Below are 13,818 nucleotides of genomic sequence, written 5' to 3'. Positions count from 1 at the left end.
CGATCAGAAAGTAAAAATTCAGACTATGACTGTTCATTCTGATCTAGATCCTGGTCATGGATCATGATCTTGATCTGGTCATGGGGGAGGACTGTTTGGTCAGCTCTCCTGAGTCATTAAACTGACCGACAGACAGACAGATGTAAACCTCTAAAGTTGTATAAAAACTTGTGAGTCAATAAATGTCATGTCAATAAAGCCTCTTTGAATTTGTTCTGTATTTTCCAACTGTTCATAAACGTCTCAATCAGGAAGCTAAAAAAACTTTTCAATGATTTATTCCCTGTACAATAAACCTATTCCATGTCTGTGATTGATTAAATATTGCTTACATAGATTTTACTCTGAAGCTTGTGGGTAAAGATTTAGACCTGTAACTTTTATCACTGATCATAAATGGTGAGATCCTTTAGGAAACAGAAGGTGAACAAAAGGAGGTGTGTCTTCAAAAACTCTTTAATGTTGGAACCTTCATCTCTACATCATCATCATCACTGATCAGATCACACAACCAGCAGAAGTGAAATAATCTGATTCTTTGTGCCAGAACAACAATCTGTCATATTTTATAAAACACACACACACTGGTCTGAGATCAGGGGTCAGGTTTAGAGTCCGAGGTCAGGGGTCTGCGTTTAGAGTCAGAGGTCAGGTTTAGAGTCTGAGTTCAGAAGCCAAGGTTTAGATCAGAGGTCAGAGGTCAGGTTTATGTGATGTTATCCCTTTCAGTCCCAGGCCTAAAAGACACAGATGTGTGTCAGGACTTGTACTGGATCATTTAAACGGGGTTGATGTCTTTTATGAGGACAAGTCAGAGCTGATCACAGAGCAGTAACACAACTGTGTGTGGTGACACTGAGGAGATCACCACAGCCTCAGAGCTGATCAATAAACAGAACCATGATCGATCACATGTTAAAGGTGAAAAGTCGACTGGAAGAAATAACTGAGTGGATTTGTACAAGTCTGATGATGAAGACAGTTGTAGGCCTGTAAACCTGCAGATGTGTAGACCTGTAGATCTGTAGGCCTGTAGATCTGTAGATCTGTAGACCTGTAGGCCTATAGGACTGCAGATCTGTAGGCTTGGTGATCTGTAGACCTGTAGATCTGTAGACCTGTAGATCTGTAGTCCTGTAGACCTGTAGACCTGTAGATCTGTAGACCTGTAGATCTGTAGACCTGTAGGCTTGTAGGACTGCAGATCTGTAGACCTGTAGGCCTGTAGATGTGTAGACCTGTAGGCCTGTAGGACTGCAGATCTGTAGACCTGTAGGCCTGTAGGCCTGTAGATGTGTAGGCCTGTAGATGTGTAGACCTGTAGGCCTGTAGGACTGCAGATCTGTAGACCTGTAGGCCTGTAGGCCTGTAGATGTGTAGACCTGTAGATGTGTAGACCCGTAGATCTGTAGACCTGTAGACCTGTAGATCTGTAGACCTGTAGACCTGTAGGCCTGTAGATCTGTAGACCTGTAGATGTGTAGACCTGTAGATCTGTAGGCCTGTAGACCTGTAGACCTGTAGATCTGTAGACCTGTAGGCCTGTAGGCCTGTAGATCTGTAGATCTGTAGACCTGTAGGCCTGTAGATCTGTAGACCTGTAGACCTGTAGACCTGTAGATCTGTAGGCCTGTAGATCTGTAGATCTGTAGGCCTGTAGACCTGTAGGCCTGTAGATCTGTAGACCAGTAGACCTGTAGACCTGTAGATCTGTAGACCTGTAGTCCTGTAGACCTGTAGGCCTGTAGACCTGTAGATCTGTAGACCAGTAGACCTGTAGGCCTGTAGATCTGTAGGCCTGTAGACCTGTAGACCTGTAGATCTGTAGGCCTGTAGATCTGTAGACCAGTAGACCTGTAGACCTGTAGATGTGTAGACCTGTAGATGTGTAGACCTGTAGACCTGTAGACCTGTAGGCCTGTAGGCCTGTAGATCTGTAGACCTGTAGATCTGTAGATCTGTAGATTTGTAGACCTGTAGGCCTGTAGGCCTGTAGATCTGTAGACCAGTAGACCTGTAGACCTGTAGATCTGTAGGCCTGTAGATCTGTAGATCTGTAGACCTGTAGACCTGTAGGCCTGTAGACCTGTAGATCTGTAGATGTGTAGACCTGTAGGCCTGTAGATCTGTAGACCTGTAGATTTGTAGACCTGTAGGCCTGTAGGCCTGTAGATCTGTAGACCAGTAGACCTGTAGACCTGTAGATCTGTAGGCCTGTAGATCTGTAGATCTGTAGACCTGTAGACCTGTAGGCCTGTAGACCTGTAGATCTGTAGATGTGTAGACCTGTAGGCCTGTAGACCTGTAGATCTGTAGACCTGTAGGCCTGTAGGTCTGTAGATCTGTAGATCTGTAGATCTGTAGATGTGTAGACCTGTAGGCCTGTAGGCCTGTAGATCTGTAGATCTGTAGACCTGTAGGCCTGTAGATCTGTAGACCTGTAGATCTGTAGACCTGTAGATCTGTAGATCTGTAGGCCTGTAGACCTGTAGACCTGTAGGCCTGTAGATCTGTAGATGTGTAGACCTGTAGGCCTGTAGGCCTGTAGACCTGTAGATGTGTAGACCTGTAGACCTGTAGACCTGTAGGCCTGTAGGCCTGTAGATCTGTAGACCTGTAGATCTGTAGATCTGTAGACCTGTAGGCCTGTAGACCTGTACACCTGTAGATCTGTAGACCTGTAGGCCTGTAGATCTGTAGACCTGTAGATCTGTAGACCTGTAGGCCTGTAGGCCTGTAGATCTGTAGACCAGTAGACCTGTAGACCTGTAGATCTGTAGGCCTGTAGATCTGTAGATCTGTAGACCTGTAGACCTGTAGGCCTGTAGACCTGTAGATCTGTAGACCTGTAGGCCTGTAGATCTGTAGACCTGTAGATCTGTAGACCTGTAGATCTGTAGATCTGTAGATCTGTAGGCCTGTAGACCTGTAGACCTGTAGGCCTGTAGATCTGTAGATGTGTAGACCTGTAGGCCTGTAGGCCTGTAGACCTGTAGGCCTGTAGACCTGTAGACCTGTAGACCTGTAGATCTGTAGACCTGTAGATCTGTAGATATGTAGACCTGTAGATCTGTAGATCTGTAGACCTGTAGATCTGTGGATCTGTAGACCTGTAGACCTGTAGACCTGTAGACCTGTAGATGTGTAGACCTGTAGATCTGTAGATCTGTAGACCTGTAGGCCTGTAGGCCTGTAGATCTGTAGATCTGTAGATGTGTAGACCTGTAGATCTGTAGATGTGTAGACCTGTAGGCCTGTAGACCTGTAGACCTGTAGATCTGTAGACCTGTAGATCTGTAGATATGTAGACCTGTAGGCCTGTAGGCCTGTAGATCTGTAGACCTGTAGATCTGTAGGCCTGTAGGCCTGTAGATCTGTAGATCTGTAGACCTGTAGATCTGTGGACCTGTAGACCTGTAGACCTGTAGACCTGTAGATCTGTAGACCTGTAGACCTGTAGACCTGTAGATCTGTAGACCTGTAGACCTCAGCTCTAACCAACCTGTGTCAAACACATCCAAACTGGTTCAAACTACAAGTCAGATCACATCTTAAATGTTCTCGGTCTTGTTCTTTAAAAATGGCTCCTATTTAGACCCTGTCCTCAGAACTAACAGACCCAAAGGACACTCGGTAGAAACTAATGAGGATCACTTCAACAGTAAATGGCCTCGTCCCCCATCAACCCTAACAAGGTTAGGACTAGTCCTGTTGATCCAGACCAACTGCTGGTACAAATAGAGTTAAAGGTAGTGTCAAAGGTCAGGGGTCAGGTTAAAGATGAGGTGGGGGGTTGGGTTTAGATTGTGAAGTCAGAGGTCCATGTCCATGTTTGAAGATCAGAGAATCAGGAGTCCAGTTTAGGTCAAACATCAGAGTTTAAGAATAATTTTGGGGTCAGAGTTCAGGATTCTGGTTTGGTATTGGGTCGTATCTTCATCTCAGTGAACCGGAGTGAGTACTGCCAGCCGGTCCAGCTGGACCACTCCACACCGTCAGCATAGGAGGCGTGGCCTCCCCTCAGATACTGCCCATTCAGGTTAGAGGTGTGGCAGTTACGGTACCACCACGCCCCCTGGTAGTATGCTGCACAGTTGTTCTCCGACTGGTCCTGGTCTCGGTCTTTGGTCGTGAATCGCATCCCTGAGTGCTTCAGGAGGGAGTCACCTGGAGAAGCAGAGCCACACCTGTTACAACTGGGAGCGCTGTTGGTACTGGTAGAACTGTGAGTCCAGCAGTAGCACTAGTATTGGTACCTGCAGTCCCAGAGTACTGGTCCACAGTCAGCGGGTACCCATCCTCTTCAGGGTTCACAGAGTCTCGACCCACAGAGAAGTCGGCATAACAAGCAAATGCTGTGGCGTTATCGAAGTCCGCCATGTCAATACGTAACTCAAAACCACCAGACCTGGTGAGAGAGTAGATCCTCTGGAGACCTGAGAGACAGACAGGCAGACAGACAGAGAGAAAGACAGGCAGACAGGCAGTTGTTAATGAAGTCATTAGGATGTGGTTTCTCTTCATAGCTGCTGTGCTGATGACACCAAACTACTGTCACTCCCCCACTTGACATTCAGGTAGAGGTAGAGCTCACCTGTACCTGTCTGTTGTGACCAATGATGTCACTGTGGTTGGTTCAGCTCAGATCATCAGTAACATTCCGGTTCTCTAGAGGAGGAACCCTGACTCCTCCTCTAACTGTTCAAACTGTGATGGCTCTAATGGACTCTGCTGCCTGTAGGCGGCGCTAACAAACTGATAGGCTAATCAAGTGTATGTGTGTGTGTGTGTGTGTGTGTGTGTGTGTGTGTGTGTGTGTGTGTTTCAGACCCAGCCAATGTTCTCCTGTAGTTGTTCCGAAGCCATCTCTGTACGCCTCCCAGCCTCTGAAGAAATTCACTGAACCGTCCTCCCTCCTCTGGATCACCTACACACACACACACACACACACACACTCAGGTCTTTAGCTTCTTCAACCCAACACATACCTCTTTGCTGTTTGCTGGTTAAACTTAGTCATTCACTTCAATTCAATAAACTTTATTCTTCACAATAAAGAACACACAACCAGTGCAAGACAAACTATACACATTAAGACAACAAAACCACAACATCAGTGCAAAAACAAAACAACAATTAAATATGGTACAAACAAAGCCTGTAATAGGACAGGATGACATCACTACCTGTACAGGTTTATGAACATGAGAAAGCAGCAGGGTCAATGTGGGTGTGAGTCTGTGTGAGTGTTTGAGTGTGTTTGGAGCATCAACAATGTAACCACGGATACTGAGGAAGCTCACTAACAAGCTCAGAACTAAGTGTGTGTCTGTGTGTATGTGTTTGTGTGTTTGTGTTCGTACCGTCCACCCTCCTCCATCAGTGGTCATGTCACAGTAGACCATGAAGCCGACGGGGTCATGAGTAGGAAACACAGAATAAACTCCATCCTGAGAGACACCGGACGCCATGACATCACTGCAGTCTCTGGGTCTGACGGCTGAGGGTGAGAGAGATTCAGAGGGAGAGAGAGAGAGAGAGAGAGAGAGATGGTTTTAAATGGATAAAATGTTGTTGAGCTGATGATCTGATCTGAGCTCTGCTGCCTCCTGCTGGACCGAACTATTAGTTAACGCCACTTTAATTGATTATCAATAATTAATAACTGAATTAATGAATCTGACCTGTGTGTGTGTGTGTGTGTTGTTGTGTCAGCGTGTCTGTTGTTGTGACATTGTGTTGTTGTGTCAGTGTGTGTGTTGTGTCAGTGTGTTGTTGTGTCAGTGTGTCTGTTGTTGTGACATTGTGTGTTGTTGTGTCAGTGTGTGTGTTGTGTCAGTGTGTGTGTTTTTGTGTCAGTGTGTGTGTTGTATCAGTGTGTGTGTTGTGTCAGTGTGTGTTGTTGTGTCAGTGTGTGTGTTTTTGTGTCAGTGTGTGTGTGTGTTGTATCAGTGTGTGTGTTGTTGTGTCAGTGTGTGTGTTTTTGTGTCAGTGTGTCTGTTGTTGTGTCAGTGTGTCTGTTGTTGTGACAGCGTGTGTGTTGTGTCAGTGTGTGTTGTTGTGTTACCTCTGTAGTTGTCGTCTATCTGCAGCTCTCCCTTCGGTCTCCTCAGACTCTCTGTCTCCCTCTGCAGGCTGAGCAGAGAGTCACTGAAACCTGCAGCCAACTTCAACACACCTGAGTGAGTGTCAGACAGCACCTGCACAGGTGAGACAACTCTCATTAAACTGTGGAGAACACAGGTTATGTCTGATCAATGAGTGAAGGTGATCAGGGGCAATAATGAAGACTTTGGTTTAACATTGAGCAGCCACATGGTTTCGTAGTCATCTAGTTTCTATTGAATTTAAACGGTTGTTCAGTTTGTGAAGCTTGTTTGTTTAAATAAGAAAAAAAAGTCACCTGTGTCTCGTTCAGCAAATCTGCACCAGTGGCAGCAGGTGTATGGAAAATCAGATGGGTCCCAAGACTGGTCCCTGGGGGACACCACATGACCACAACCACCACTGACTGCAGACCCTTACACAACTCCACATCAGATAAGCACAACTGGAGAAATGTTGATTTATGCTGGAGTTACTGTTTTCTTTATCTCATATACAGGGTTTTATTTTATTCAAAGGTTCTATATATAAGAGTGTGAAACAATCTGCTCCTTTATTGTCGATGTGTGAACGGACTGTAACGTAACTTATGATGAGACGTTTCTTTCTCAGTCGCATGTGGACTGATTTTTATCGTAAGGACTCCATCCAAAGGAGCACTAGCTGGCGTTAGCTGAGGAATGGAGTCCGCTAATGTCAACAAACCAGCACAACACAGACTCTAACACCAAATCCATACAAGTACAACTAGAATTCCCGCCTTGTGGTTGTCTCCTTCATCCACTCAGACTAGTTTCAGATCACATCCTGTTTATCCAGAGTCAAATATTAACCATTAGTGTGAGATTTTGTCCTAATTGTTGTGTGAAGACTTGAATAATGGCTAAAAAGTGAAGTCACACTGACCTTGATCTTTGACCTTTGACTACCAAAGTTTAATCAGTTTGTCCTTGAATCCAGGTGAATAGGGTTAGGGTTAGGATGCTCTGGGTGTCGCAGAGGCATAAAAACATGAAAGCATTTTATCTGAATCCAAACAGGGATGAGACCAGGACTTCAGATTCTCTTCAAAACCAGACTTTTTGTCTTCCTGTGGTGTCACAGCCGGATCTACCTCCTCCTGCAGTAACTGTAGTTACCTCATCTACCATCATGATCATGTTCAGTCTCGTCTCAGTTTGGACCAACGCTCGCAGGTCACTGAACGGCCACCGGGGGCAGTGATAACAACTGAACTCACCTGTATGATGCGGCTCTGCTCGCTCTGCAAGCCGCCCAGTCTTTGGTCCAGAACACCTTGACCTCTTTTCAGCAAATCAGCTTCCAGCCTCAAGTTGTGGGTGTGGCCTGATAACACCTTCAGTTCCGCAGCCAGCTTCTGAACCAATCCCCTCTCCTGCCAGTCATCTGCATTGTGATTGGTCAGAGCTTGCAGCAGAGAGCTCTGCAGCGCTTCCCACTGCAGGAAGTTCTCGCTGTAGTCTGGACAATTAGGGTCCAGGAAGATGCTGATTGGTTCTCCAGCTGTGACATGGGACACTGTCACCAGTGCACCAGACTCTTTGGGATTGGTCAGGATCACAGGTAAGGAGGAGGAGGAGGAGACTTTGCCCCTTTCATCACAGACGAGGGAGACAGACAGAAAGGTTACGGAAAGACAGATGAGACAGACAGACAGAGAGACAGGTTACAGACAGACAGGTGAGATAGACAGGTGTGTTTACCTGCTGATGAAAGGCAGAGGATACTGGTTCAGGTAAAGGATGGTGACTGTTGCTGTGACGATGGCTGCCATGACAATCAACACAACAACGAACCATAAGAGGAAGCTGCAGCATCTCTGAACACACACAGAAACACACACACAGTCTGGATCAGAGTTTGTTCTCTGTGTGGATCATTAAACACTCACACAGTCGAACACAGTAGAGTAGAACATAGTAAACACAGAAGAACACAGCACAGTAGAACACAGAAGACTACAGTACATTAGAACACAATAGACCACAGTATAGTAGAACACACTGGAACACAGTAAAGTAGAACACAGTAGAACATAGTAAACACAGTAGACTACAGTACAGTAGAACACAGTGAAACAGTAAACACAGTACAGTAGAACACAGTAGAACACACTAGAGTAGAACACAGTAGAACACAGTAGGGTCCATTGTGTGCAGCATCACGTGTGTTTAAAACCTGAAACGTTGCTGTCACTGCTGTTTCCTCCAGGTGTCAGCTCTAGATTTTGATTGGATGGTGGGGCTGCCGTACTGATGTCATACCATACATACTGATGGAGAACAGTTCCCTCACAGAACAGTCTGGGTCTCTGAGCCAGCCCAGCACAAGGTTCTCAACATAGACGCTCCAGTTTAACTTATTGTCCATGTGTACACCCTTAGAGGAGCACACCTGCTCAGTTTCAGTGTCACCTGTATCACAGGTTCCGTCCCCTGTCTAAGGTCAGTGTCACGTCTTTACTTTTATTGAGGTTAAAATGAGGCACACCCTCATTTGTTTATGTGCTGCCTGTACAGCACTTTGGTCAACTGAGGTTGTTTTAAATGTGCTATATGAATAAATAAATCTAAACAGATCAATCAGAGAGTAGCCAGACTGTGGTGATGGAGAAGTGTCTCCTCAGTGTAAATCACATGTTCCTCCAAATTTAATCTGAACATGTTGGTGAAGGAGATTAGAGATACTTTGACCTGAGACTGTAACTCCAGATTAGGAGGAATTAACTCTGTAGGTCCAACTCTCCGACTCTGTCTCTGACTCTGATTCTGTCTCTGTCTCTGATTCTAACTCTAACTCTAACTCTAACTCTGACTCTGTCTCTGATTCTAACTCTAACTCTGACTCTGACACTGTCTCAGTCTCTGTCTCTGTCTCTGACTCTAACTCTAACTCTGACTCTGACTCTGACTCTGTCTCAGTCTCTGTCTCTGACTCTAACTCTAACTCTAACTCTGACTCTGTCTCTGATTCTAACTCTAACTCTGACTCTGACTCTGTCTCAGTCTCTGTCTCTGACTCTAACTCTAACTCTGACTCTGACTCTGACTCTGTCTCTGTCTCTGTCTCTGACTCTAACTCTAACTCTAACTCTGACTCTGACTCTGTCTCAGACTCTGTCTCTGACTCTGTCTCTGTCTCTGTCTCTGACTCTAACTCTAACTCTAACTCTGACTCTGACTCTGTCTCAGACTCTGTCTCTGACTCTGACTCCGTCTCTGTCTCTGTCTCTATCTCTGACTCTTTCTTGGTCTCTAATTCTGACTCTTAATTTTGACTAATTTTACACCAATGATGATGGAAATAAAATGAATGAACTCAAATTCAAAGGGAAGTGAAGCAGAAGTTCTTACGACGCATTTGAACCTGGGCTGCTCTCATGTTGTTGAAAGCTCCAGAACCTTCCTTAAATGGACCTCATTGTGAGATTGTGATGTCAGCTGCTTTTTCCAAAATCAAGAATAAACTTTGAATTATAGTAGTAATGACACATTTCTATGTTTTTCTATGTCGCTGTGTGAAGACAGAATATAAACATTAGTCTTTAGTCAAGATCAGTGGAGATAGAACTTACAACAGTCCCATCAACTGAATGTGGTTAATGCTAATGCTAACACTGTCTAATTAAACAATATTTTTCTAAACCTTAGTCCAATCAGAATATATGACAGAAGTGACATCACAGTGGATGTGCTCTGATATAGTACTTGTCAGGTGTTACCTTGTGTTTTTTTGGTTGTTTGCTGTCGAGCTCTGAGCTGCTGTTGTTCATGATGGTCCACTGGTCGTTCAGCATCATCCTAAGAATAAACACAGTCTAGTTACTGCTGCTGTAGTACCTTAAGTAGACCTCCACAACCTCCTGAAGGAACATCAAAAACCTACAAGGAACCTTCTCAACAACCCACATACCCTCTCTTAAGTCCCAACCAAAACTAGAACCCTTATAAAGACATAGAACCTGTACAACGACCCACAGGAACCTTCATATGGACCCATAGAACCTTTTCATTGACCTAACCTGCTGAAAACACACACCTAAAGAGAATGTCGAACCTCCTCAGTGACAGTTTAAACCTTGCTAAAAATCTTTTCACTGATTCCTTGACCCTTCCTAAAGACCACTAGAACCTCCAACATTATAGAACCCCCTCAGGGACCTCACCAACTTCCTCATTGAATCCTAGAACCTCCTAGAAAACTCTAAAACCTCTGTATTTGTATGGCTAGAACCTCCTTTGGTAACTCTAAAATGTTCTTTGGGAACTCTAGAACACTCTCCAGAACCTTAAGAAAGAAAGAACCCTCTCAATGGCCTGGCAACCCTTAAATCTCCTCAACAAAATCTAGAACCTTCTAAAGAACTTCTAGAAACCCTCTGATGAAAACCTGTGGCTTTTGAAACTGTCCTAAAGGATCTAGACTCCAGAACTTTATCAGACATTGGACCTCCTCAATGACTCCTTGAATCTCAATGAAAAAGGGACCTCCAAAACCTTATGGGGGTCTTCTGCAGCTCCTCAGTGGCTGGTAGAACATCCTAAATGACCTCTACAACCTTCCTGTAGGCCAGTCCGCCTCTTGAGGTTCTGAGTCTTTTAATGATGGGAAACTATGATAAATAAGTTTCCTTCACAGGTTGCTACACATTGATGTAAAAACTGCCTTAAAGCTGGCGTGTATATCTCTAACCTTTCCGCAGATCTCAAGAAAATTCTCTAAAATACCCTCAAGAACATCTATAGCTTATATGAGGACCTACAAAACCTCCTCAAGGACTTCCTGAACATTTTCAATGACCTCTCTAAAGACTTAATACCTCCTCAATGATCCCTTGAACCTGAACAAGGATCTTCGGAACCTCTGAAACCTTTTCCATGACCTTGAAGAACATTTTGTAGAAAACCTACCTAAATAACCTTCAGACCTGAAACAGAGAGATCTGATTGAGTAAACCTGAGCAGCTGGTCAATGGTTATTTCTGATGTTCTCAGTGTCTGTTACTGTCAGCTTCACTTTAATCTGAGATTAAACACTCAGAGTGACTTTAAACACCTCACTGTCACAGGAAAACCACAAATCTACACACTGTCAGGGAGACTCAGAAACAGTCTGAAAATCGCACAACTTCTTTCTTTATACGTAAAAGTAGAAGTTGATGCATTTGATTCTCATTTCTCATTTCTACGTGACCTTTGACCTTTGACCTAATTAACAGGGTTAAGTTCAAACAGCAGAACAAACACAAACAGATCAGAGATCAGGATCAGACAAGACTTCTGATAATGTGAGTGTAATAACTCATTTATAGAGCCCCCACTCATATCAATAACATAATAATTATCTGTTCAATTATTCCATGAGTTATTGATTTACTTAGATATCTTACTCAGTGAATTCTTGTCTCTTTCTTTAATATTGAACACTTTGGGTTTTTCTTCTTTAATCTCTGGAGCTCCATATGAGTTATATTTATTTAGTTGATATTAGTGAATCTTGTTAACTGTGGAACCCATGAGATCAGATAATATAACTGTTAAAATGTCTTTAAAAACTAAAGGAACTTCATGTCTGACTTTAGAGACAGAAACTGATAGAGTCAGTTTAGTGGCTGTTCCTGCGCTTTCAAACAGACATCAGATGACCAAACTGTTTTCAGCACTTTAATGATTCTCTCTAATAATAACTCTCTCGCACCTTCAGCTGATAAAACACTAGAAGACAGGGTCATATCAGTCCAGTTTTACCTCTGTCCCTTATCTAAGACATTACTGATCACCTTTAAACTAGTTCATGGGCTCGGCTGAATGTCTGAATTTCCGTTCCCCTATTAGCCAGAGCGCAGCCTCGGATCCTTGGGCAGGGCTCTGCTGGCTGTCTCTAAGACCCGCCTAAGGACTAAAGGAGACCAGGCTTTTGCAATCAGGACCATTCAGATCTGGACTTCCCTGCCTGAGGATCTGAAGCTGCAGAATCAGTGACAACTCACTTCCTGAAACATATCTTTTAAAAAAGCCCTTTATTAATTCACATTTTGTTACCAACATATTTTTTCTGTCTTATTATTATTGCTATTGTTTTATTTCTGTATTATTTTTAGTGTCTGATTTTATTTGCCTTAGTCCTGAAATGTTGGTTTAAATGCTGGTTCAACTACGTAAAGTACTTTGTATCTTTGTTTTGAAAAGTGCAGTAAATGAAGTTTATTGTTATTATTATTATTGTTACTATATTGTTGTGTGGCTTATCCTGCAGTTGAAGGTATTGTGCCAGTGTTTCTGGACACAAAGAGGATCTTTAACTGCAGCTGATCTGATGCTGTCACTAAATGATCACTGATATTAATCATCAATAAAATTACCTGGCTGTCTTCGGGCTCCAAATGTACACAAACCTCTGGTGATGATAAAGAAAAATCCCAAATTAATTTTTTAGTTTTTAAGCTTCATGACGAGTCCAGATCCTCAAAGAGAGACCGTCTGCAGCGGGCGAGAGACACCAACTCCCACTGAGACACAGAGACAGAGTCAGGGTGATAATCTGATCAGATTTAGTTCACAGTCTGTCACACCTAGCACACAGCAACATGCTAACAGCATGTTCATCAACACGCTAATAGCATCAACATGCTGACAGCACGTTCATCAACACTCTAATAGCATGTTCATCATTAATGACAATAATAACAACATGCTATAAACACTAACAGCATTTTAACTACACACTAACAATTGATGACATGTTAAAAACACATTACTTAAATGTAGCAACATTAAAACGTATTTTCATCAACATGTTAACACATTAGCAACACACTAAATTGCTCAGCAACACATTAACATTTTCACAAAATGCTAACTACACTATAACAACACATTAACAATATGCTCATGAACATGTTAATCATGTGTATCATGTTGTTGCAGCTCTTCATTCAAACAACCAAACTCTGTTTTAATAACTCAACTCACAGCTGAACAATAAGATGGGAGAAATAAGCAGAAAGATAATAAATACATTTCAAGTTTCATAGACATGAATAAAAACCCATTGAATTTATTTCATAACAGGAAAAGTGACATCATGACAGAACTCCTGTTCAGTGATTAATTCTTTAACATTTGTTTTTGCCTGTGAAGAAATAATGATGTTGTGTTCTTACCATTCTCAGCCTGATTAAAACTCTTTATCTTTATGACAGTGCTTGGTTCCACATCAGATCCAGGTGAACAGGTTCAGATGTTCAGGTCTGGAACCTCATGTTTTTGTAACATTTATTTCATGATATATTTGAACAGATTGCAACAGAATAAACCAAAACACAAACTGTTTGATCACTGAGTCAGATTTTTGGTTTTATTTCTCAGGTTTAGTTTTACCAACTAACAGGAAAAGCCTACGTCTTAAATCCCCAGATTTCTGACTAGAGTTTGGTTTGTTGCTGTGGAGAAACTGTCTCCTCCTCTTCTCTGTTAATGACAAACACATGTGGACCTTTTCAGTGTGTGTGTCTGAGCAGTAGGAAGTGAACTTCAACTCAACAATACAGGAAACAAGGCAGTGTTTTCCACAATAAAAGCCTGGTGTTGTTTTTTTTTTAGCTGGTAAAACAGAGAAAATTAAATTTCATAGATCAGGTGTTTTTCACCAGTTTCTGTCAGAGTCATCAGCTGTAGTTATTATTATTGATCT

The 13,818-nt window shown here is 43.1% G+C and overlaps 1 protein-coding gene across 2 annotated transcripts; it reads right to left on the bottom strand.

Moving 5' to 3' along the window:
- Positions 1-440: 440 nt before the first annotated feature.
- LOC139614799 (fibrinogen C domain-containing protein 1-like) lies at positions 441-13,775 on the bottom strand. Of its 2 annotated transcripts, XM_071472395.1 has the most exons (12): positions 13,289-13,775; positions 12,488-12,634; positions 9,848-9,926; positions 7,830-7,945; positions 7,346-7,718; positions 6,068-6,200; positions 5,364-5,500; positions 4,831-4,927; positions 4,257-4,436; positions 3,479-4,167; positions 2,183-2,390; positions 441-1,070 (listed from the first exon to the last, which is right to left on the bottom strand). In XM_071472395.1, the coding sequence occupies exons 3-10, from the start codon at positions 9,923-9,925 to the stop codon at positions 3,905-3,907; spliced, it is 1,377 nt and encodes a 458-aa protein (XP_071328496.1). In that variant the 5' UTR covers position 9,926; positions 12,488-12,634; positions 13,289-13,775; the 3' UTR covers positions 441-1,070; positions 2,183-2,390; positions 3,479-3,904. The 2 variants fall into 2 exon arrangements, with proteins under 2 accessions (XP_071328496.1, XP_071328497.1); XM_071472396.1 differs by lacking the exon at positions 13,289-13,775 and having other exon boundaries at positions 12,488-12,641.
- Between the last annotated feature and the right edge of the window lie 43 nt (positions 13,776-13,818).

This window comes from Trachinotus anak, unplaced genomic scaffold, assembly GCF_046630095.1.
Source record: "Trachinotus anak isolate AG129_WGS33_773 ecotype Australia unplaced genomic scaffold, CSIRO_AGI_Tana_v1 ptg000038l, whole genome shotgun sequence".
Classification (NCBI taxonomy): Eukaryota; Metazoa; Chordata; class Actinopteri; order Carangiformes; family Carangidae; genus Trachinotus; species Trachinotus anak.
The sequence above is the reverse complement of the archived record's forward strand: the minus strand, read 5'-3'. Positions and strand labels throughout refer to the sequence as shown.